This window comes from Carcharodon carcharias, chromosome 3 (assembly GCF_017639515.1).
Source record: "Carcharodon carcharias isolate sCarCar2 chromosome 3, sCarCar2.pri, whole genome shotgun sequence".
In the NCBI taxonomy this organism is placed as follows: domain Eukaryota; kingdom Metazoa; phylum Chordata; class Chondrichthyes; order Lamniformes; family Lamnidae; genus Carcharodon; species Carcharodon carcharias.
Genome location: NC_054469.1, coordinates 76864958 through 76891139, shown reverse-complemented (window position 1 = coordinate 76891139; position 26182 = coordinate 76864958). Strand labels below are relative to the sequence as shown.

General features: G+C 43.5%; 1 protein-coding gene across 1 annotated transcript in view; it reads left to right on the top strand.

Moving 5' to 3' along the window:
- dnah5l (dynein, axonemal, heavy chain 5 like) overlaps nucleotides 1–26182 on the top strand; it is a 504419-nt gene that overhangs the window by 63219 nt on the left and 415018 nt on the right. The window contains exons 8-13 of the mRNA XM_041183960.1: nucleotides 2284–2470; nucleotides 4267–4432; nucleotides 14438–14531; nucleotides 14668–14766; nucleotides 21914–22095; nucleotides 25142–25261. Of these exons, the coding sequence (XP_041039894.1) occupies nucleotides 2284–2470; nucleotides 4267–4432; nucleotides 14438–14531; nucleotides 14668–14766; nucleotides 21914–22095; nucleotides 25142–25261 (848 nt within the window). The remainder of the gene's footprint in view (nucleotides 1–2283; nucleotides 2471–4266; nucleotides 4433–14437; nucleotides 14532–14667; nucleotides 14767–21913; nucleotides 22096–25141; nucleotides 25262–26182) is intronic.

Here is a 26182-nt window from a genome sequence, read left to right as displayed (position 1 = left end):
GAAAGGTTAATTTTGCTAGGATTAGATATGATTTGGCCCAAGTGGACTGGGAGCAGCTACTTGCGGGTAAAACTGTGTCAGATCAGTGAGAGGCATTCAAGGAGGAAATAGCAAGAGTACAGGGCAAATATATTCCTGTAAAGACAAAGGGTCGGTGGGGGGGGTGGTGGGGAAACAAGTCCGGAGAACCCTGGATGCCAAGGTTAGGATTAAGAAAAAAGAAGCTTATGGCAGATACCAAGGGCTCAATATGGCAGAGTCCCTAGAGGAGTATAAAAGGTGCACGGGGGAACTTAAAAAGGAAACTAGGAAAGCTAAGAGAGTGCATGAGAAAGCAATGTTGGGTAGAACAGAGGAAAACCGAAAGGGATTTTTAAAATATATAAATCGCAAGAGAATGACTAGGGAAAGGGTAAGACCAGTTAGGGATCATAGAGGTAATCTGTGTGTGGACCTGGAAGACTTGGGTATGTGCTCAATGAATACTTTGCATTGGCCTTGAAAATGGAAAAGGACAATGCAGGTATAGACATCAGAGTGGAGGACTGTGAAATATTAGAGGAAATTAACATAGAGAGAAAGGAGGTACTAGTGGGTTTAGCAGCCTTAAAAGTGGATAAAGCCACAGACCCAGATGAGATATATCCCAGGCTGTTGAGAGAGGCAAGGGAAGAGATATCAGGGGCCCTGGCAGTAATTTTCAAATCCTCTCTGGCCACAGGTGAGGTGCCAGAGGATTGGAGGACTGCTAACGTTGTCCCATTATTAAAAAACCTCGGTGGTGGGGAAGTTACTAGAAAGAATTTTGAAGGACAGAATATATCTGCACTTGGCGAGACACGGATTAATCAGGGATAGTCAGCATGGATTTGTCAAGGGAAGGCCATGTTTGACAAATTTGACTGAGTTTTTTGAGGAGGTAACCAGAAGTGTTGATGAGGGTAATGCATTTGATGTGGTCTACATGGACTTTAGCAAGGCTTTTGATAAGGTCCTTCATGGCAGACTGTTCAAGAAAGTAAGAGTCCATGGGATCTAAGGCAAAGTGGCATGTTGGATCCAAGATTGTCTGAGAGGCAGGAAGCAGAGGGTGATGGTAGCGGGATGTTTCTGTGACTGGAAATCTGTTTCCAGTGGGCTTAGTGCTGGGGCCCTTGCTATTTGTGGTGTGCATAAATGATTTGGACTTAAATGTAAGGGGTTTGATCAAAAAGTTTGCGGATGACACGAAAATTGGTAGAGTGGTAAATAGTGAGGAGGATACCCATAAACTGCAGGAGGATATCAATGGACTGGTCAGGCGGGCAGAACAGTGGCAAATGGAATTCAACCCAGAAAAGTGTGAGTTAATGCACTTGGGTAGGGCTAACAAGTGAAGGCATTGCACTTTGAAGAGTAGGACCCTGGAAAATACTGAAGATCAGAGGAACATTGGTGTGCATATCCATAGATCCCTGAGGGTAGCAGGGCAGGTAGATATGGTGGTTGAGAAGGCATATGGGATACTTGCCTTTATTAGCTGAGGCACTGAATACAAGAGCAGGGAAGTTATTCAGGAACTGTATAAAATGCTGGTTAGACCAATTGGAGTACTGCGTGCAGTTCTGGTCATCAAATTATAGGAAGGGTGTGATTGCATTGGAGAGGGTGCAGAAGAGTTTTACTAGGATGCTGCTTTGGCTGGAGGGTCTGAGTTATGGGGAAAGATTGGATAGGCTGGGGTTGTTTTCCTTGGAGCAGTGAAGGTTGAGAGGGGACCTGATAGAGGTGTATAAGATTATGAGGGGCATAAATAACGTAGATAGGAAGGCACTTTTCCATTAGTAGAGGGTCTAATAACCAGGGGCATAGATTTAAGTTAAGAGGTAGAAGGCTAAGCGAGGAGTTGAGGAGAAATATTTTCACCCAGAGGGTGGCGGGAATCTGGAACTCACTGCCTGAAAAGGTGGCTGAGTCAGAAACTCTCGTAAAATTTAAGAAGTATTTAGATATTCACTTGTATTACCATAGCCTCCAGGGCTATGGGCCAAGCACTGGAAAATGGGATTAATGTTGTCAGATCTTTGTTGACCGATGTGGACACTGTGCTGTAAATATCTGAGTCTAGGAGATTTTAAAGTCAATTCTATAACAGCAATGCAGATAGAAGTTTTATTTTAGCTAAAATACAGAATGCCAGAACAATGAAATACTTTAATACAACAATTTGTTTAATATTTTAAATGGTATTAAATGAATTATTAATAGTATTAACTTTTTTGTTATTTCCCTCCAAATGAACAGAATTGGGGATCTATTAAAGATGGACTAAAGAATGTCCAGATTCAGGAATTTCTTGAGTCCTTGGACAAATTTGTCAGCAATTTGTCTTCTGCCAGGAAAAATATGGAGCGTCAGGTAATTCTTGAGGAGGCAGTTACAGGCTACAGCCTTGATGATCTGCATGGCCCCTCAGACTATTTGATTGCAGGTATCAAATATGTTTTACTTAATACTGTTTTAGTTTTCAGCTTCCAACTCTACGCTGATTTCTTTCTTTATAATTTAAGACAGTTTAATGTAACGTAATATGAGAGTGTGTGCATATGTATATATAAGGGCAGAATTTTGCCCTTGGCATGTGGTATCAGCGGAGGCAGGTGGGGGCAGTCAGGGAGCTGCCCGCTGCCTGTGATTGGCAGCGCTCCACAATTTTATGCGGGTGGGCTAATTAAAGCCTGCCCAGCGTGATAGGCGAGCAGCAGTGCTGAGCGCTGCCTGTGCGGGCAGGGGGAGGACTGTGAGCCAGACGAGCGTGAACTTTGCGCAATGTGTGCGAAAGAATGCTGAATAATCTCCCTGAGACACAGAACTGCCTCAAGGAGATGAAGAATATATTGAAAACATTATTAAAGAACAGAAAAAATTAATAAAACATGTCCCCTCTGTCACAATTAAACAACTCACTGGAGGAGGGGGCTACTCAAATATCCTGATCCTCAATGATGGGGGAGCCCAGCACATCAGTGCAAAAATAAGGCTGAAGCATTTGCTACAATCTTCAGCTAGAAGTGCCGAGTGGATGATCCCCAGTATCTGGAGGTCCCCAGCATCACAGAAGCTAGTCTTCAGCTAATTCAATTCACTCCACGTGATATCAAGAAATGGCTGGAGGCACTGGATACTGCAAAGGCTCTGGGCCCTGACAATATTCTGGCATTAGTACTGAAGACTTGTGCTCTAGAACTTGCGCTGCCTCTAGCCAAACTGTTCCAGTACAGCTACAACACTGGCATCTACACGGCTATGTGGAAAATTGATAGTGTAGGTATTCTATATGTGCATCAAAAGCATGCAGAACATGCAAATTGTGACGTCAGCTAGCACATAATGCTGATCTGATGCACCACCTGCCATTTTATATCCACCTGCTCCTAATGCTTTCTGCGCATGTGTCTGGAGGGTCCTTTGGCCCCAAGGGAAGAGAAACTCTTTTCTCCAGACCATCTGCAACACCAGCGACTCCAGCACGGCATCCAAAAACCAGGGGGCGTGCTCTCTTGCCTGCTGTGCCAATTCAGGCCCTTCCTGACAATTTTCCAATGCTCTTAAACACAGTGATCAGCATGAGATGTGCTGAAAATGGTCGGCAATGGCCCCTCCTGCCACATTTCAACTTAACTGGCTCCCTAAGCACCAGGACCTCTGGCTCTATGGAACCATCTTTTACATCCAAGAAATTTGTCTGCCTAAGCGGGCTAGAGTTTATGTTGGTATCAGCCTAAATGGTCATTTTTTTGGTATGGTAAAGGGACTGAGCCTTTATATTTGTGTCGGCATAAGCAGAATGTTGGGATAAATTCATTTTAGATAAGTGGTCAAGACTATACAAGATAATGTTGTTTTATGTTTAGTGCCTGCAGAGAACAACAAGAGAAATTGTTGAGAAATTGAAATGTACCTTTTCAAGCAGGCAATTTTCCTTTTTTTTGGAGAAATATTGTTATAGTCATGTGGGATAACAGCTTCCGTGACAAATCAATATTGTGTCCATTATGTAGAGTGTAAAATGTAGCTATATGTGATCATAGTTAATCCCTATGTGGTATTGTTTGCTTTCACACTTAATATGGTTTCTTATGTAATGCATAGTTAATGGAATCATTTCAGATTCATAACAGTTGCAGCTCTGTCGTTGCAAAATTGAATTGAGAGGCCTTTAATTATTTTGTGTTGATATTAAAATTCTGAAATAAATGAATTTAATTAAATTGAAATTGCTTCCAGCTAGTAATACTGAACTTGTGGAGCAACTTGAGGGAGTGCTGATATCATGGACTAAACAAATTGAGCAAGTCTTGGCTGAAAGTGAACAAATGAGAAAGGAAGCTGATGATATTGGTCCCTCTGCAGAACTGGACCACTGGAAGACTAGAATGGCAAAGTTTAATAGGTACATATTCGTTTAAGTTGATTCTGTTATTCAGTTAACTGTTACCAACTGTTTTAACCTACACCTTGCTATCTGAATAGGAATGGGACTGAAAGGTGTAAAGCTAAGGGCAGACAAGAATGGATCTGAAATTGTACACTCCACAGGCTTGAAGCCTTCTTTGTGTCCATTGCACACTGAGCACATATATTAACATTGCTCCATCAAATAGAAGCCTGCTTACATAGGGCTGGATTTTACCAGCCCTTTAGATATGGCCTGGGAGGCAGAGGGTGTGAGGGGCCCAGAAAATGACAAAGGAAGGTGGGAGGTTGAATGCCCATCGCCTTCCCAACCCATGGCATTTTAACAGTGGAGGGGAAGTTGGAGGACGGCTGTCCTGCCCAGAGACCACTTAAGGGGTCAATTAAGGGCCTCTTTCTGCTGCCGTTGGTATTTTACCAGTAGTGTGTGGCCCCTTTGCTGCATGGGGGGACCACCTAGTAAACCCTGGTGGCTTCACTGAAGTCTTGAGTAGAGGGCTGTAGCATAAGGGTATCTGGCATAGCAAGGGTTAATGTTGGACTGGGAAACAGTACTGCCCACAGTGTGATGTAGAGAGACACATCACCCAACACCAGGGTCAGTTGTGGACTGCTCAGAGACCTGCATAGAAGCAGGGATGAAGTTAGCTCTTAACTTCTCTTAACTTAACTGCAAGTCTGTACATAGTTATATGTTATCAATAAATACTTTGGGTCAGATTTTACAGCCCAGCCTGTTGCCTGGATTGTCTGGTCCAATCAAAAGTCCGCTAAGCCGCAGAATCTCCCAAAGCAGACCCTGCCATGACGGGGCTGGAAAATCCAGGCCTTAATGTTCAACCATATAAGACTCAGAACCTCTTTGTGAGACCTACTGAACATACCACAGGGGGCACTCTGTGGCCCATGGCGGGGCCCCCAGGGAGGAATAGCTACCCTTTGGAAACACTCCAATTGCTGTCATCAAACACCATCCCACTCACCAGGGCCTGCCTGAGGCCCTGGTGACTCCAAACTCCACTCACCTTGTTCTGAGGGCAGTGTCCATCACTGTGTACTCTCGGCTGACTGCAGTCCCAGCAATGGTTGCAACTCCTGATGGTTCTATTGGGGATAAAGAATTGCCAGTCCTCTGTTTGGTCAGCAGCACTTGGGAGTCAGGATGCCATCTTCTCAAGGTAGCACAATGAGCTTAAAATATGACCGGGGACCCATGATCAGCTGAGGCATGGTTATCTCTGGCTTTTTGGCCCTTCATTGGAGCTCCCATCAGTTGGACAAAATTTAGCCCAGGTTGTGCACAAACTGTTACTGAAAGTGCACTTCTCACCATTTTACTGGATGCTGAGCATACTTCATTTGCAATGGGTAATTTAGGGTAAGTCTACCCCAAGATTTGTTTTTTCCTTTTTGGATGGCCTTTTCCTTCCAATTGTGACATTTTGTTCCTATAATCATCTTTGCCAAACGCCCATTCCATTAGAAGAGTTGTACCATTTTTCTGGAATAATGGAAGTGCATTTAAGTTCAGCAGCAGCCTTTTGATAGCTGCTGGTACTTGAGATCCACTCTGTAGCACTCCCAGTATGTGGATAAGTGCCAAAGCACAAGAATATTTAAATGAGTTGATATTGCGTTATTGTGCCACATCAGCTAAGAGTAGCAGTAGTACTAAAATTGTATTGTTTTTTCCCTAGTCTTGCTGACCCTGGGAATTTGACCTCTGAAATACAACTGCCTAGGTTATATTGTACTGCTTGATGGATATCCCAGAGATTTGTGCTCATTTACCTGAATAAAACAACGAAGTCCCTATTATCTCAGTAGTTTATCATTTTTGCTTTTAAATGACTGTTTAGAGAATGATTGTTTTCACTAGTGGATTCAAAAACCTTTTATAAGATCCAGCAGGCAGTGCATACAATCAATGTACCATCAAGAAGGTAAACAAGGAGAAGTTTCATAAAGATAACTCCCTCTTCAACCCTGCTTTTATTTTCTAGTTCGGACAAGTCACTTTATTGAAACAAAAACAAAAATACCTGGAAAAACTCAGCAGGTCTGACAGCATCTGCGGAGAGGAACACGGTTAATGTTTCGAGTGCGTATGACTCTTCATCAGAACTGAGGGAATATAGAAATGAGGTGAAATGTAAGCTGGTTGAGGTGGGTGGGACAGGTAGAGCTGGGTAGAGGGCCAGTGATAGGTGGAGGCAAAGGAGAGATTGCCAAAGATGTCATAGACAAAAGGACCTCTGTGTAACTTGTCTGAACTAGAAAATAAAAGCAGGTTTGCAGAGGGAGTTATCTTTATGAGCAATGCCTGTCTCTTTATGGGGTATGTGGAACATTCCTTGTTCCAGTCCTACTCCGGCCCCCTCCCACAACTCTTTCTCTGGTACATCGTTGATTACTTCGGTGCTGCTTCATGCTCCCGTCTGGACCTGGAATAATTTATTAATTTTGCTTCCAATTTCCACCCCTCCATCATTTTCACATGGTCCATCTCTGACACTTCCCTTTCCTTCCTTGACCTCTCTGTCTCAATTTCTGGTGATAGACTGTCCACCAATATCCATTACAAGCCTACTGACTCCCACAGCTACCTCGACTACAGCTCCTCACACCCCGCTTCCTGTAAGGACTCCATCCCATACTCTCAGTTCCTTTGGCTCTGTCGCATCTGTTCTGATGATGCCATTTTCAAAAACAGTTCCTCTGACATGTCCTCCTTCCTTAACCAAGGTTTTCCATCCACGGTGGTTGACAGGACCCTCAACCGTGTCTGGCCCATCTCCCACGTATCCGCCCTCGCACCTTCTTCTCCCTCCCAGAAACATGACAGGGTCCCCCTTGTCCTCACTTATCACCCCACCAGCCTCCACATTCAAAAGATCATTCTCCGCCATTTCCACCAACTCCAGCATGATGCCACCACCAAACACATCTTTCCTTCACCGCCCTCCCCCCCCGCGGCATTTCACAGGGATTGTTCCCTCCAGGACTCCCTGGTCCACGCTTCCATCACCCCCTACAACTCAACCCCCTCTCACGGCACCTTCCCATGCAACCGGAGAAGGTGCAACACCTGCCCCTTCACTTCCTCTCTCCTCACCGTCCAAGGGCCCAAACACTCCTTTCAAGTGAAGCAGCATTTCACTTGCACTTCCCTCAATTTAGTCTACTGCATTCGTTGCTCCCAATGCGGTTTCCTCTACATTGGAGAGACCAAACGCAGACTGGGTGACCACTTTGCAGAACACCTTCGGTCTGTCCGCAAGCATTACCCAGACCTCCCTGTCGCTTGCCATTTCAACACTGCACCCTGCTCTCATGCCCACATGTCCGTTCTTGGCTTGCTGCATTGTTCCAGTGAAGCTCAACGCAAACTGGAGGAACAGCACTTCATCTTCCGATTAGGCACTTAACAGCCTTCCGGTCTGAACATTGAGTTCAACAATTTTAGATCATGAACTCTCTCCTCCATCCCCACCCCCTTTTCGATCCCCCCCTTTTTTTCCAATAATTTATATAGATTTTACTTTTCCCACCTACTTCCATTATTTTTAAATGTATTTCCATCCATTGTTTTATCTCTACCTTTTAGCCTTTTTTGATTTCTTCACCCCATCCCACCCCCACTAGGGCTATCTGTACCTTGCTTGTCCTGCTTTCTACCCTTAATTAGCACGTTCCTTAGATAATATCACCATCTTCAACACCTCTTTGTCCTTTTGTCTGTGACATCTTTTGGTTATCTCCACCTACCACTGGCCCTCTATCCAGCTCTACTTGTCCCATCCCCCCTTAAACCAGCTTATATTTCACCTCTCTTCTATTTTGACTTAGCTCTGTTGAAGGGTCATTCGGACTCGAAACATTAACTGTGTTCCTCTCCGCAGATGCTGCCAGACCTGCTGAGTTTTTCCAGGTATTTTTGTTTTTGTTTTGGATTTTCAGCATCCGCAGTTTTTTGCTTTTATCTTTATGAAACTTCTTGTTTATCTTCTTGATGGTGTACTGATTGCATGCACTGCCTGCTGGAATTTATAAAAGGTTTTTGAATCCACTAGTGAAAGCAATCATTCTCTGAATAGTCATTTAAAAGCAAAAATGATAAACTACTGAGATAATAGGGACTTCATTGTTTTATTCAGGTAAATGAGCACAAATCTCTGGGATATCCATCAAGCAGTACAATATAACCTAGGCAGTTGTATTTCAGAGGTCCTTTTGTCTATGACATCTTTGGCAATCGCTCCTTTGTCTCCACCTATCACTGGCCGTCTACCCAGCTCTACCTGTCCCATCCCCCTCAACCAGCTTACAGTTCACCTCATTTCTATATTCCCTCAGTTCTGATGAAGTCATACGGACTCGAAACGTTAACTGTGTTCCTCTCCGCTGATGCTGTTTGACCTGCTGAGTTTTTCCAGGTATTTTTGTTTTTGTTTCAGATTTCCAGCATCTGCAGTATTTTGCTTTTATCTTAAAGTTACTTTATTGGTCTTGAGACCTATCATCAGCCCCTTTCTTATAGATAATTATTCCATTTTCTAACCCAAATACACCCAAAATTCAGCAATTTCAATGGAACACAAAAATTGTTAATCAAAATTTCTGTCATGGAAAATGCAGACACCAATATTGTTTCCTCTCTTAAGAGTTTGGAAGAGTTCCACTTGTTAAGGGCTCATGGAGTTGGGAGTGATATAATAGCATAGGTTAACAGACAGGAAGCAGAGAGTAGGGATAAATGGGGCATTTTCAAGTTGGCAGGCTATACTCGTGGAATGCCACAAGGATCAGTGCTGGGGCCTCAGCTATTTACATCTATATTAATGATGTAGCTGAAGAAACAGAAAGTAATGGTCCTAATTTGCTGATGAGACAAAACTAGATAGGAATGTAAGCTGTGGAGCGGACACAAACAGGCTGCAAAGAGATGTAAGCAGGTTAAGTGAGTGGACAGCAATGTGGCAGATAGAGTATAAAGTAGGCAGGTGTGATGTTATTTATTTTGGTTGCAGGGGGAGGAGTTGCGGCAGAAGATCAGCCATGATCATATTGAATGGTGAAACAGGCTTGAGGGGCTGTGTAGGCTACTCCTCCTATTGCTTACATTCTCGTGTTCATTTGAGTCCTCTGCAGCAGAACATGTCTACAATGTTACTGTTTTGTGAGCTGGCAAACAAGCTATCTTTTCTATCTGGCCTGGCTGAAGCACACTCATGCCTGGATGACTCACCACATGCTAATGCAAAATCTGTAGTTGTCTCCAGAGCTAGGCTATTGCCTGCGTGTGTGATCAAGTGAAAGGCCCTCTTTATTAAGGCTCTATTATTGCTCTCGCTCTTCTTCCTTTGGCTGCGTAGGCAACATTTCTTTGGTGTCTAAAAGCAGGAAATCAGTAGGGGAAGGTTGGAGTGAGGGGAAGTGGGTGGAGTGAAAAGAGGTCCATGGACACACCATCTTCAGCATACAAATCATGTCAGATAGTAGAATGAGGGTGAATTATGAGTTTAGAAGGGGAATAAGGCAGGAACATACCCTCATCCTCAATGTTCTCAGCAGCATCGGATGCTATGGGATCCGTTGCACAGAATGTGGAAAACCGTCACCTCTGTGGGAAATACAAATAATCTTGTCCCCTGCCAGATCTGCTGTGCTCCATTCTGTTGTGTGCCATGCTGCAAGAGGGAGAGCAGAATGTCAGTGATTGTGCAGCGCTGTTTGGGTGATCTTCCTTCCATAACTGAATCACAGAATCACAGAGTGCAGAAGAGGCCCTTCGGCCCATCGAGTCTGCACCGACACGAGAAACACCTGACCTACCTACCTAACCCCATTTACCAGCACTTGGCCCATAGCCTTGAATGTTATGATGTGCCAAGTGCTCATCCAGATACTTTTTAAAGGATATGAGGCAACCCGCCTCCACCACCCTCCCAGGCAGTGCATTCCAGACTGTCACCACCCTCTGGGTAAAAAAGTTTTCCCTCACATCCCCCCTAAACCTCCTGCCCCTCACCTTGAACTTATGTCCCCTTGTGACTGAACCTCCAACTAAGGGGAACAGCTGCTCCCTATCCACCCTGTCCATGCCCCTCATAATTTTGTACACCTCAATCAGGTCGCCCCTCAGTCTTCTCTGCTCCAACAAAAACAACCCAAATCTATCCAACCTCTCTTCATAACTTAAATGTTTCATCCCAGGCAACATCCTGGTGAATCTCCTCTGCACCCCTCTAGTGCAATCACATCCTTCCTATAATGTGGTGACCAGAACTGCACACAGTACTCCAGCTGTGGCCTCACCAAGGTTCTATACAACTCCAACATGATCTCCCTACTTTTGTAATCTATGCCTCGAACGATAAAGGCAAGTGTCCCATATGCCTTTTTCACCACCCCACTAACATGCCCCTCCGCCTTCAGAGATCTATGGACACACGTGCCAAGGTCTCTTTGTTCCTCAGAACTTCCTAGTATCATGCTGTTCATTGAATACTTCCTTGTCAAATGACTTCTTCCAAAATGTATCACCTCACACTTTTCAGGGTTAAATTCCATCTGCCACTTATCTGCCCATTTGACCATCGCGTCTATATTCTCCTGTAGCCTAAGACGCTCAACCTCACTGTTAACCATCCAGCCAATCTGAATAACTGGAGGTATGTAGGTGTAAGGCTGGCAGCAATGGTAGATGTGTAGGGAGAGGTGGAATATCTGGTTGTTAGATATGAGCTCTGAGTGCCAGGCAGTGCTGGTGGGTGAGTAATGGGGATGTGATCCATTGAGCAGTGTGAGACGTTGGTGGTTTGGTGGGTAGGAGATGTCATTTGGAGGTACATTCACTAATGTTTATCACCCACATGAGGTCATCAGACTTCTTGTGTTGCTGCTGCCAGGTTCTTGGTTCCAGATGACAGGAATTGACCTCCCTCACCACCTGCTCCCACTCCTTTTGAGGGTGGTTTTGAGGACCTTCTGCCCTCCACAGAACCATGGCATCTCTCCTGTCCACCTTCACCAATCATGTCTCCACCAGTCCATCCATCATCTTAGAACGCTATGTCTTTCCTGGTGTTCAATTTTCCATCACTTAAGTTTTACCAATACTATTCAGTGCAGCTTTCCTTTAAAAGGGGCAACCTGCCTTTAAGAAGAGCAGGCTAGCTGCACCACATGGTATCTGCACAACACGGTTCGGCCCCCTGCTGTGTGCAGAGGCAGCTGGCAGTGTGAAGAAGAAAGAAATAACGTGGAACCCATTGGGCCACGCGCTACAATCTTGCGGATGAGGTGGGTGCATCACCTCGATTGGAGCTGGCACAGCTACGTATGAATGGCAACCCCCATGCCCAAAAAGAGGGCCACATAAATTTCTAGATTTCTAGTTCCTTTTCTTTTCCTGTATTTTCCTTTTACAACTTTATTTCATGACAGAATAACTGGTTATAAATGAAGATATTACATGTAATCCCCAAATTTGATATAATAGCAACATAGGAACAGGAGTAGGCCATTCAGCCCATCGAGCCTGCTCCACCATTCAATACGACCAAGGCTGATCATTCACTTCAATACCTTTTTCCCACGCTATTCCTATATCCTTTTACATTGTTGGTATTTAGAAATCTGCCAATCTCTGCTTTAAACATACTCAATGACTGAGCTTCCATAGCCCTCTGGGCTAGAAAATTCCAAAGATTCATCACCCCCGAGAAAAAAAAAAATCTCCTTATCTCAGTCTTAGGTGTCTTTCCCCTTATTTTGAAGTTGTTCCTCCTGGTTCTAGACTCCCTATCCAGGGGAAATTGGGCCTGTATTCTCTAGAAATTTGAAGAATGAGAGGTGATCTCATTGAAAAATACTTAAAGGGATAGACAGGGTAAATGCAGGTAAGATATTTCCCTTGGTTGGGGAGGTTGAAACAGGGGACACACTTTCAAAACAATGGGAATTCTCTACCCCAGAGCTAAAGTGGATAACATTTTTCCACATTATATTCCATCTGCCATGTTCTTGCATACTCACTAAGCTTTTCCACATCCTCTTGAAGCCATTTTGCATCTTCCACACAACACACATTCCCATCTAGCTTTGTGTCATCTGTGAGCTTGGAAATATTACATTTGGTCCCCACATCCAAATCACTGATATATATTGTGAACAGCCAGGGCCCATGTATATTATAGGTATCTAATTAAGCAGATTTATTATTACCAACTTGGGAGTTATACTTAATTCTTATATATTTAATTAATTGCCTTAATTGCTCTCAAGCTTTTTTTCTTCCAAATCCACTTCCAGTTTAAACCATGGCCAGTGTTTTGCAACCAACATCCAAAGCCATACATAGGGTCAGCAGTAGGCCATTCAACCCCTCAAGTCTGTCCACCATTCAATTCGTACAAGACTGACCTGTACCTCCACTCCTTTTACCCAACTTTGTTCCATATCCCTCAATACCTTTACCGAACAAAAATCTGTTAGTTGCCATTTTGTTAATTTCAGTTGATTCATTATTCACAGCTCTTTATCTGAAGGGAGTTCCAAATTTCTAACATATGTGTGAAAAAATGCTTCCTAATTTCACTCTTAAATGGCTGACCTCATACTTCCCTGAATTAACTTCATCTGCTGTACTTTGCCCCACTCACTAATTCTATATCCCCTTGTAATAACCTTCTCCAATCTACACTATTATTGTGCTTCCTAACTCAATATCATCAATAAACGTGAAAGCACAATTCTCTAATTCTTCATCCAGCTCATTAATATATGGTGAAATGCTGAGGCCCCAATGCAATGCCTGAGGAACACTACTTGTTGCACTGACATTTTGTTTTCCTTTTCCTTCATTGTGAAAACAGAAGCAAAATGCTCGTTTTGTAAGGCTGCCGTTTTCTTATTGTCTGTTATCAGCTTGTCTGCATCAGTTTTGTACCCACATTCCCCTTTACCTTGCTCTATTTCTGAATATTTTCACAAAAACTTTTGCTGTTAGCTTTGAAACATGGAGCTGCTGAATCCAGACTCTCAAGCAACTTAAAGTCATAAAACAATTAAGTAGCTTCTCTCAAACTGCCTTCCTGTTCCCCAACTACCTTTACTGCCCACTATCTCATTAACAGAAATTCAAACGGAACTAATTCAAAATGTGGTTAAAGAGTAAAGTCCATAGATGTTTATAGCCCTCAACAAGCCCTAAAAAGTAGTAGAATTATCAAAATCTTACATGTGGAATCTTTTTAAAGGATCCGTTAACATTGGGAGATTGACTGAACTGACTTTTTCTTTGAGTGTTGTGGTTTGCTTTAATTAGAATGTTGTTGATTGTTTTAGGTTGTTGCAGGTTGCCTCCGCTGCTGTTGTAGAACTTGTCACAACTGTTAAAATGTCAACAGGGTTTTCAGAGCAGGCTGTGGATTGGCCTAAAGCCTCCTCAGTGAGATGGGAGCTCTTAAGAAAAAGATTTCTTTTTTAGTTTTGTAGTTACAGAACATCAACCAGGTAGGGAAAAGCCTCAAGGAAGAGCTGTGTAATGGCAATAATGTTGAGTTAACAAAGCGTGGCGGAGATATGTGTTGTACTGAGTGCCTTCTTAAGGTGCTATGGTTATATTCTGTCTTTTAATCATCTGTCCAAAACTTAGACCCTGAAAATCCATAGGTTTTGATTCCAGTGTAACAGCTACCTGGAGCACTCTACACTTACCATGTTGGGATGCAAATGAGTCTCTGCCATTTACCAGTGGTTTTCACCAGATTTAAGATGGAAAGCTGGCGAAGCCATAGGAAATTCATGATCTTAATATCACTAAATTCCTTTTTGGAAAATCTCTGCTTCCCAAACTATTTTGCCATCCCGCACAGTTTTGCAACAGCATCAAGCTAAGACTTTATGAAAGTTCTTGCAATTGAATTTGATCTTTGAATTTGTGGGTCTTTCAGCAACTTTATTCTTCTTATTTTAGCCTTCTTGATCAGGTTAAGAACCATCAAGTGAGAAGAGTGGTAGGCATTCTTCAAATTGCAAAATCCAGGACATTGAAACACTGGAGAAAACTGGTAATTTTCACTCTTCAAACTGAGTTTGTACAGCTTTTTAAGAAAATATACAGTATATATTGAATATTTTATTCAGCAACGTATTGCTTGTAGACTTCAGTTCCTTGTAGTGATTTTTAATTTTCATTTTTCTTAGGACAGCAATATTACAGATGCAGCCAATGAAGCTAAAGATAATGTAAAGTATCTGTACACACTGGACAAATTCTTTGGGCCTCTTGTAAAGTGTACACCTGTAAGTTGAAAATTCTAATTAATTATACTCCATAGAGTCATAGGGCAGAGCGAGCTCAGATTTGCACTAAGTGCGATAGCGTGCGGGACAGACAGTGCTTTAGTCGCCAGCCGAATGGTGGCTTTTCAAGCCGTATTGTCTCAAACCTGCTGCATTAATTATGCATTCCCGGGATACACACTGTTTCCATGGCGGGCAGGCTCTAATTTGCCTGCCACGCTATCACCTCGCTGCTTCATTATGCCAGGCACCACATTTAAAGTACAGCTATGCTCAGTGCTTCAAGCCCAGGACTGCAGCAAAGAAGACATGGCCCTGAAAGGCAAGAAGACTGCAGCCCTTGTGCACCCTCTGGATGCCCACTGTGATGTCCGCTACCCCGCTCTAGCCGCAGGAGAGGCAGCTAAATTACCACTCTGGCTTGGTAGGCGATAGCAGTTGTATGAGTGCCAATGCTGCACAGAAGAGGTTGGCCATCCATTGCTGATAAAGGATGAATGATCTTATCCATGCAGCCAGGGTATGGCAATCATCTGATCACTCTAAACTCACACTCAAGCCCATCACACATTCACTGGCATCTCACTCAAGGCCAGCTCAAGGGACATCACCACCCATTCCCACACACATACCCTCACATGTCCATCTGACCTCATCTCCTCTGGAGACTGCCTCCTCAGCCCTCACTATCTTGAGACCACTTGCAAAGATCAACACATCCTCCACACACCCTCCTTCCCCAGTACAGCTCTTGTCCTGCAGCCTCGTCCCTTGCCTGAGGCCACTTCTCCCCCTTCCCCAAGCAAGCCCTAGCCGTAGCATTAAAAAGCTACCCACATATGGCCGATCTGATAGGTAGAGACCTACCCATAAGCCCTCCTAAAAGTGATGTGGTGCAGTCTGTGAAGCCTGGTGCTGATGACAGCAAGTGTTGACCGAAACAAGGTAGGCAAACAAACCTTGAAGCCCTGAGCGAAGTGCAACCCGCCAGGTGCATGCCTTATAGATGCTGTTGTGAAACACATCGGCGTGTTTTCCCTTCAACGTGGGAGGATGAATCCGGCGGGCTGCACCTATGGCTAGAGTGCAGGTCCAAGCGCATACCCGGCAGCCACCGTGTATTCTGTTGGACCCTAATCTCCCAGGCAGTCACCACCCTTTCCGTGCAGGCAGCCAAATGCTCACGTGCTGGAGACATGACAGCAGACAGAACTTCGACAGGCTTCCTCTGCCAGTCACTCAAATCTGCACATGGTCTCTGGCATCATTGCCATACGTTCCCTGCCTGTCTCTGTATCTCAGGTCTCTTATGGCCAAATCCAGAGGCTCACCATCAACTAGGCCTCATCATGGGCCTGATCTCCAGCAATGTTCTAAGTGTCAGAGATCTTGGCTGTCACATCCTCTGTTAGCGGCGGAGCATGTGTATGTGATGTTCTCAGCAGAATGTGACGCCGAGCCAAATCTAGAACATATGCCCACTAAAGTGAGTGTTTCTGCACTGGTGGGGGGTGCAGGGGAATATGCCTTGACGGTGCATCCCCTGACTCTTCAGGGTTATCCTCAGAGGTGGTGCTGGTGGTGGAGGTAGAGCTGGGGAAAGGCAGACCCTCTTTTTAGCTTTTGACTTGTTTCAAGAACCTACAATGGAGAACAAAAAGAATTAGCTGACGGTTATAGAAACATAGAAGTATAGAAAATAGGAGCAGGAGTAGGCTATTCGGCCCTTCGATCCTGCTTCGCCATTCATCATGATCATGGCTGATCATCCAACTCAATAGCCTGCTCTCGCTTTCTCCCCATATCCTTTGATCCCTTTTGCCCCAAGAGCTATATCTAACTCCTTCTTGAAAACATACAATGTTTTGGCCTCAACTACTTTCTGTGGTAGTGTATTCCATAGGCTGACCAATCTCTGGGTGAAGAAGTTTCTCCTCATCTCAGTCCTAAATGGTCTACCCCATATCCTCAGACTGTGACCCCTGGTTCTGGACTCCCCCACCATCGGGAACATCCTTCCTGCATCTACCCTGTCTAGTCCTGTTAGAATTTTATAGGTTTCTATGAGATCCCCCCTCATTCTTCTGAATTCCAGCGAATATAATCCTAGCCAACTCAATCTTTCCTCGTATGTTAGTCCCACCATCCCAGGAATCAGTCTGGTAAACCTTGGCTGCCCTCCCTCTATAGCAAGAACATTCTTTCTCAGATAAGGAGACCAAAACTGCACACAATATTCCAGGTGTGGTCTCAGCAAGGCCCTATACAATTACAGCAAGACATCCCTGTTCCTGTACTCGAATCCTCTGGCTATGAAGGCCAACATATCACTTGCCTTCTTTACCAGCTGCTGCACCTGCATGCTTACCTTCAGCGACTGGTGTACAAGGATACCCAGCTCTCGTTGCACATTCCTCTCTCCCAATTTATAGCCATTCAGATAATAATCTGCCTTCCTGTTTTTACTACCAAAGTGGATAACCTCACATTTATCCACATTATACTGCATCTGCCATGCATTTGCCCACTCACTCAGCTTGTCCAAATCACACTGAAGCATCTCTGCATCCTCCTCACAGCTCACCCTCCCACCCAGCTTTGTGTCATCTGCAAATTTGGAGATGTTACATTTAGTTCCCTCATCTAAATCACTAATATATATTGTGAATAGCTGGGGTCCCAGCACCGATCCCTGCGGTACCCCACTAGTCACTGCCTGCCATTCTCTTTTCTCAACAATGTTTCAGGTGTTACTCCTGTACGTCCATTTGTCAACACCAGACTGGATGGCTGAGAACCTCCGGTCGCTCGTCAGTGCATGCTCTGCCTCTGTCTTCCCTGGCAAGTTGTGCAGCTTCCCCAGGATTCTGGTGTCTGGTACTCCTCTGTCAGCCTTGGAGCCTATTATGAGCAGTTTTCTCCTGCAGACGGGCAAACAGAAAGATTGAGTTGGTTCATGACCACTTTATGAGCATGTATGCCTATGACAGCCCCTGAGCCCTCTCCAGTAAATGTTAGACACTCACATTGTCCTGCAACTGGCACAACCTTCACAGCATGAAGTGGCTCCCACACAATCAGTCCACATGTTCCATTTGATAGTGAGGCCTTCTAACCAAACTTCTGTCTGACATCCCTCTGCACTCGTACACCTACACTGCTTGCAGCCCTTATGAGTGTCACTTTACAGTGACTGCATGGTACCACTCACCCTGGCAGAATGCAGAAGATCATTCAACCTCATCCTGCATTAGTGGGCCTTACGGGTGCTAACCTGTGCTGTAACCTTCTCCAAGCTGCCTTGGTCAGACGGGTGGACCTCCTGCTGCCATCTCTGGGAAGCAGGACCTCCCGCCTTTCCCAGACAGCCTGGAGGAGAAACTGCAATGAAGTTTCACTGAGCCCTGGGGCCACTCTTCTTTGGCTCCTCTGACATTAAGAAGTTAGCGGTTGACGTTCCATAGGGGTGGAGGTGGGGGGCTGGTGAGATGGGGGAAGGACCAGAAGATTTTGCTGCGGAAAGCTAGAGTGATGCTCCTGGCTTTTAGGGAATGAGTGCCTGTCTGGATGGTCTCTAAATGTACCTTCAACCCCATGAGATAATGATGGGGCGTAGACTTCCTGCTCTTCCCCCCTGCATGACTTGCCGCAATCCTTGCTCATGTATAACTAATTGACTGATCACCAGATGATCCCGCATGGCCATTCGCCCTGCCCCTGAGCACTTCCTGCCCTGTTGTTGACAACCTCACCACTAAAGGAAGATTCTGCAGCTAGTTTGGTATCTTCATCAAATTTAGAAATTTTACTCTGTATTCAACATCCTATATATATATATATTCAAAAAAGCTGCGTTTGCTCTGAGGGCGATTTGGGGGCGGGGCCCGCTCGCCGAGGGAAAAATGATGCGGGATGACGTCAGGAGGAACCCCAGACATCATCCTGGTCCATTTAAATTTTTAGGAAGGCGGGCGGACAGCGAAATCAGATAATTAAGATAATTAAAGACCTGCCCATCCAACCTTAAGGCTGGCAGGCAGGCCAGGAGCTCCAGCGGGCTTCTGATAAAACATGAAATCTCATCCACTGGCGGGATGAGGTTTCATGTTCGTGTTCAAAAACTTTAATAAAGTTTCAGTGCTTCTTATTAACATGTCCCATCTCGTGTGACATTGTCACATGAGGGGGACATGTTAATATTATTTTAATTTTTCTGTTTTTAGAGTTTTTTAACCTGTCACTAATCTCCCTGAGACAGCACTCAGTCTCAGGGAGCAGTGTGCTCTTTCGCATGCATGCGTGAAAGAGAGCACTTTGACAGTTGGGGTTCCCCTCCCCGACCCCCGCATAGGAAGTGCATAGCACTTCCCGTCGGGCAGGCCGCTAGGTGGGCCTTAATTGGCCCGCCTCAAAATGGCGGCGGGCCCCGTTTTGGCGGTGGGGGTTGGCAGTGTCCAGGAGCAGAGATGCTTATCAAACAATTATTAAGGACAATGAATAAAAAAAGCCTCATCTTCTCTCAGTTGGTGGGGCGGAATGGAGCTGGGGATCAGAATGGAGTGTTGGGGGGAGCCTTCTGATCCACTTAATAACAGCCGCAATCCTGGATCACAACCTCCATATCCCACATTTGCAGTTCGGGTGCTTCTTCCCAGTGATAGGCCTGGATTAAGAGAAGAGGCTGCAGAGCAGGAGATTCAGAAACTGCAGGCAGGCCGCACAACAGCTGCCCGCCCACCCCAGGATTGCCAACGTGAGTTATGGAGGTTGTAATTCAGAATTATGTCTGTCACCAGGTGGATCAGAAACCTCTCCTCTCTCCCCAACCCGATTCCTGGAAGGAGGCTGTGCCCGAACTACCGCCCATTGCGGGCTCAGAAACTGGGTGAACGGCTTCAGGATTGGAATAAGATCCAACCAGCAATGTGTCTCCTGCAAATAACTTCAGTGGTTTCCTGTGCATGCGCCATTTTGCATTGGCAGGAGGCACAGTGTATCAAAAAAATCAGTGGTCTTAGCACCTGTAGGGAACACTACTGTCTACCATAATCCCAGTCTGAAAAATAAACCATTTAACACAATGTACTGATTTCTGTCCTTATGTCAACTTTTCAAACCAAGTTGACACTGACCCTCCTGTTCCATGAGCCTCAATTTTGTTAACCAGCCTTTATGTGGTACTTTGTCAAATGCTTTCTTAAAATCCATGTGAACAACACCCATTGCATTCCCTTTATCAACCTTTCCTGTTACTTCATCAAAAATTCAAAAGATCAGTCAAATACCATCAGCCTTTTACAAAACCCTGCTGGCCATCCTTAATTAATTCAAACCTCCCCATGTGCCTATTATTTTTTCCCTGATTATTGTTTCTAAAACCATACCCACCACTGATGTTATACTGACTGGCATGTAGTTATGAAGAATGTTTTTACATTACTGCAGGCAGGCCGTGCACCAGCTACCCGCCTGCCCCAGGTCTGCAAACGTGGGATATGGAGGTTGTAATCCAGAATTACTCCAGTCACCAGGTGGATCAGAAGCCTCTCCTCTCTCCCCATCCCGATTCCTGGAAGGAGGCTGTGCCCTGACTACTGCCCACTGCGGGGCTCAGAAACTGGGTGAACGGCTTCAGGATTGGAATAAGATCCAACCGGCAATGTGTCTCCTGCAAAAACCTGAACAAAGGTTGACACTTTCCAATTCTCTGGCACCTCCCTCATATCTAGGGAAGATTCGAAGTATATGACAATCTTCTGCTATTTCCATCCCACTTCCCTTAGCAACCTGGGAAGGAGTTAACTAGACCAGGTGACTTACCCACTCTAGGGCATAGCCAGCCTTTCTAGGATATCCTGCCTATCAATTTTCACCCCATTCATTACCTCTACTATCTCAATTTCTACTGACATTTTGTCAACATCCACTTCCTTAGCAAACAAAGTACTTGTTAAGTATTCTAGCCTTGCCCTCTGCCGCTAAGCATATATTACCTTCTTTGTTTCTAATAGGACCTACCATCTTATTGCCAGCTTACTATTTACATGTCAATTGAAGATATTTGGGTTACCTTTTATGTTGGCTACCATCCTATTCTCGTTTTCTCTCTTTGCCTGTCTTATTTTCCTCTTCAATCCCCCTGTCAACTTGTTCCATTGGCCTGGTTTTTGCTTGAAGAATTCACTGAAGTATATCAATACCCTTTTTTTTGTTTCATAATATTCTCTATCTCCCTCATCATCCAGGTGCCCTGGCTTTGGCTCCCCTGTCTTTCCCTCTTGTTGGAAAGTACCTAGCTTGTACCTGAGTCGTCTCTTCCTTAAAGATCACACATTGTTTTGTTACAGATTTTTCTGTCAAATTTTGGTTCCATGTTACTCTGACTAGGTACCCTGAACTCCCATTGAAGTTACTCCTCTTTCACCTTAGAAGTTCCACTTCGGATTGTTCCTTGTTCTTCTCCGTTACTGATCTAAATCTTACGATGCAATTATCACTCTTCCCAAGGTGTTCTCCCACAAACACTTGGTCCACTTGGCCCACCTTATTCTCTAGTACAAGATCCAGCAATTCCTCCTTTCGAGAACATACTGGTCAAGGAAGATCTCACATTTCAGAAATTCCTCCCCCTCCTTTCCCTTTATTCTGACATTACTTCAATCGATATTTGGGTAATTAAAGTCCCCCAATATCACCACTAGCACATTTTGTTCTTGCACATCTCTGTGATTTCCCTGCAGATTTGCTCCTCTATGTCTCTCTCACTATTTGGAGGCCTATAGAATACCCTCACTATCATGATCAAACCCTTTTTATCTTCTCAACTGTAAACAAATGGATTCTGTCTTGCACCATCAAGGATATCCTCTTTTTCCAACATGACAATGTCTTCCCTATTCAGTACTGCCACACTACCTCCCTATTTTTTCATTCCCTAATTTTTTTCCAAAAACGTTGCATCTTTGAATATTAAGTGTCCAGTCCTCACCATTTTCAAGCCAAGTTTCCATTATTGACACTACGTCATATTTTCACGTGGCTATTTGCACTTTTAGCTCGCCAACCTTATTCACTGCATTTAGACACATGCTGCGTAATGTAAAGAAAGTACATTTTAATTATTCATTACAATTTATTATTGTTTCAGGTCACCATGGTCGAACATATTCCCAATTTGATGAACAGTATTCGGATGATCCATAGCATCTCAAAGTATTACAATACATCAGAGCATATGACCTCTCTTTTTGTCAAGGTTACCAATCAGATGATTACCACATGTAAGAGGTACCTCTGTCAGAATGTTGGAAAATTCTGGGACCAAGACAGGTAACTGTGTTATTTATCTTTGAAGAGTACTGATGTTTTTCACTGTACAATTTTCTTAAACAAATTGGAATGTCAGCAATGGGAAATTGAGAAATGTCATGATCAAGTGTAGAACAATTCAGATGCAGAGTGAATCTCCCTCTGCTATGCTGCAACAAAAGGTAACCCCAACCTCAGAAGATTACTTACTAATGTACCAGTGCAGGATTTCTCATTTCTAACAATAATCACTCTCACAGCCTTTACCAGAATTTGACTGTAACTTGCTTAGGAGCTGTAATGAATTGTGACCCCATGCCCCAGTAGGAAATGGGTTAATACTGCCAAATTTCATTGAATAACTAAAGTGTGGTGGCATAGCAGATTCAAAACATCCACTTTGAGTTCCTGATTCCACCCTCCTGGTCAGTTTAAAGGAACAGTGCCAGACTCTTGGGATCGAATGCCCAAATAAACTTTCAGATGCAGATAGTGCATAGCTCAGGAAGACCAGAGAAACCGATGATAAAAAAATCAGGATTTGTAACCTTACAAAAAAAACTTAACAGAGGGTATTTTAGATGTCATAGGTTTAACATAATGAAAATACAATTCTAAAAAAGTATACCATTTCTTTAAGGTCCCTATTTCTTACACATTGAAATTGATTTTGCTTCAATAAGTATCCAAATCTACATCTGCCAACCATTAAATATCTGATTGATTGAATTGAGTGCAGACTGTCTTCTTTGAGATTTGTAAGGTCCAATATCAGAGGATTAATGATAATGAAGATGTTTTTACCCTATTAATTGTCATGAACACTTTAATCATGGAAAATGGTTCATCTTCAAGGGCTAAGAACATTCTGGAAGAATTTGTGTTTTAAATGGCCTTGCCCCTTAAAGGGTTAATGCGGGACTCTGATTGCTATTCCTGGAAAAGACATCCTTTTACAAGGAAAGGTAATTAAGCAGTTTTTAAAAAATTGGAAACCTCTTGACCCTGGTGGACTGTGTACAACGGGGGTCACATAGTCATCAGAACTGGAAGTATTTAGAGATCTAAAAGTTTTAAGCAAGGCAGGCTCTGATGAAGGGTCACCAAACTGAAATAGTAACTCTGTTACTCTCTCCACAGACTCCCCTAGATTTGATAAGTATTTCCAGAATTTCTGCAGTATTTTGCTTTTGTTCAATTATGTCTCTGACTGGCAGCACCAATTGAACTGAGTTGACAGTAAATCAAATCAATGAAGTAGCTTTATTTCTCTGGTACTTATTAAGCACAACAGCGCAAATTCAAGAATTGACTAGAATTTTTGTAAATGCTAGGGGCCGGATTTTCTCAGATTCAGGAAGACTGTAAACCATTACAAATGGCAGGCAGGACCTGAATACAGAAGTTGTGCCCCCATTTCCAACAGATCCAATTTTTTGCTGTTAGGGGAAATGGGATGGGGCCTGATTCACACAGGAGGGAAACTCAAACTCTGCAGGGCCATTTGAACTTAGTGCGGAGTTCACAGATCCCATTTAGGCTGTTGCATGGGCCTTAACCAGCAGTGTGGAATCATGAACTGATGGAGTAGACATAAATACTCTTGAAGGGCAAATAAGGTCTGTTTAATTGATTTGAAGATTTTTTAAAATGCTTTGCTCTTTAAATATGTTTTTTTTAAAGAGGCTGAACTGTCACTGAGAGTTAAAAGAAACTTCTCCTGGATTGCTTTGATTGACAGGCCATCTGCTGAAGCTTTAAAAAGTAGCACCTGGTTATGTAGCTCCAATAGAGTTAGTTGTTGACATTTTCTCAAGGGCTATTATCATATCATTATGGATACAACTAAATTTCAAAAGCTACAATTAACTTAGCAGCGGCTTCTGAGTTCACAGCTGATTGACAGTTTAAAGAGGCTATTAAAGGATCAACCACTTGAGATTTAAAAACTTTGAACAGATTTCATGAATGGCAGTTCCTTCACTATCAAATGTGTAGGAATAAGAGCTGTATTAGATTGTTACAAGTTTACTTTTTTTATCTCCAAATGACTCCTGAAGTCTGCCCATGATAGACACCGGATCAGCTGCTTTGGAGATGGCATGGGGGCTAAAAAGGGGCAAGAGGTGTGTGGGGGGGGATGAGTTGGAATTGAGTTGACATGGGAGAATAGGTAGGGTTGAGACGGTGCGAAGAGTGAGGGCAACAGGGCTTAACAGCTTCAAAGACAACTGGGACAGTGTCTTGGAGAAAACGGCCTGCTTTGGCACTCGTCCGCTCCAATGGCCACCTATGTTCTGCTTCCAGGGTTAGTGGACCCAATGCTACCACCGCCCCCCCCCCCCCCCCCCCCAACCCCCCAATCCCCCTGCTCCGGATTGAAAATTGTGTGTATTGGATTACTTTTTACCGAGGTGGGTCCAGCAACTCGGCAAATTTCCTGAATCAAGCCACCTACCTTGGTAGCAGAAACCTGGCCCTGGGTCTAGCTAGGTAGCTCCTATCTGATGAGAAAACAAAACACATCAAATGTGAGTTAAAAGTTAATCATAGAATTGAGATCAGTGTGGGAATTGTGAACCAATTCTTGCTATTTAATTGAAGTTCACTGGCCTTAGGCTCACTGTTCTATGGAGCTTTGCAGCTTTTAACTCTGAAAACTGTTTATGTCATGTTCATTGAATACATGCTCTTCTGGCTATAACAACAAAGAAGCTGCTTTATTTATATATCTAGATAATATAGATATATATATATATATTATTTTATACTTTAATCCCGTATTTCATTCAGTATTGAAATGAAAAACATGTAGCGAAAAGATAATGATCAGATAAAATATTTTAAATATTTGTAACATATATTTCAGCATTTCAAACATTTCTCAAATGTTTAATTTGCAATTTTATCCAGACATTTCCTGATCAAACTGAAGTTTATGCTAAAAACTTGGACGAATTAGTTATTGGATGAATTAGAATTAGTTATTTCAGGTGAAGTCATATTTACTAACACGTTTCTGTAAACACAAAAAATGCAATCAGTTTTTACTTATTGTTCATTTTAGGCAGGAATTGTTGAAGAAAATTAAGGATTGTACGCAGTTGAATGCTGAGTATCAGAAGCATTTTCAGCGAATCAGGGAGAAGCTTCATGAAAATCCAAAGGAGAGACAATTTGAATTTAGGTAACAGTACTACTCTTATTCAACTTTATTTTAAAAATTATTTATAACCTAAGTTTGCTTCTCCCTCCAATTTACAACTGGTTTTGGTTTAAAACTCCTGCATCTCACATACAATTCCTTGGTCTAGAAGACATGGAGGCAGGCAAACTATTCTTGGCTAATGCTGGTGCTATTTCAAGCTAAGCACTTGGAAGTATGCTTAAGCACCCATCATCCATTTTAACATATACAAGTCTTGTGCATGGCCTACATTTCCTGAAAGTTTCACTCCTGCTGCTTGTGACACTTTTCCCTTTGTGGCATGCCTTTGTGTCATACCTAAACATAGCAATGCCTATTCTATTCTACTATTTGTAAATCTTTGAAAGATACTTTGAATTAAATTCTGGAAGGTATTGAGACTTATCACTATCCAATCAGTCAATCAGTATTTGAGTGCAGCCAGTATGAATGCTGAGTTTTTAATCTGAGTTTAAGATGGGATATAACACACTAGTTATACTGCAAAAATATATGACCATGAAAAGTAGTGAGTACTGGTCCAGACTGAGCAGGACAACTGGCATGCACGTACAGCTCTTTCTTTCTTCTTCCACTCCTCTTCTTGGTGCCCAGGTCTTCTCAACTTCTCAAACGCCTCAGGAGTATTTGACTGGAGGCTTCCTTCAGAGTCGTTTTCCACCACTTACTGCACTAAACTTGTCCAAAGTCTCTTTCTTTATACCCTTTCTTGGGGTGGATATCTGGATTGACTATTGACAAAACTGAATACTCCTATTAAAATTTATTTCATTTCAAAATATCGTATCGGTGCCGAATTCTTTGGGCTGAAAATTCTGCCTCTGATGTCATTCATCTGCCTTTAGCTTCTGGACGCTTTGTACATACCTTCGGCTTTTATCAGTCACCCTTACCTCATCT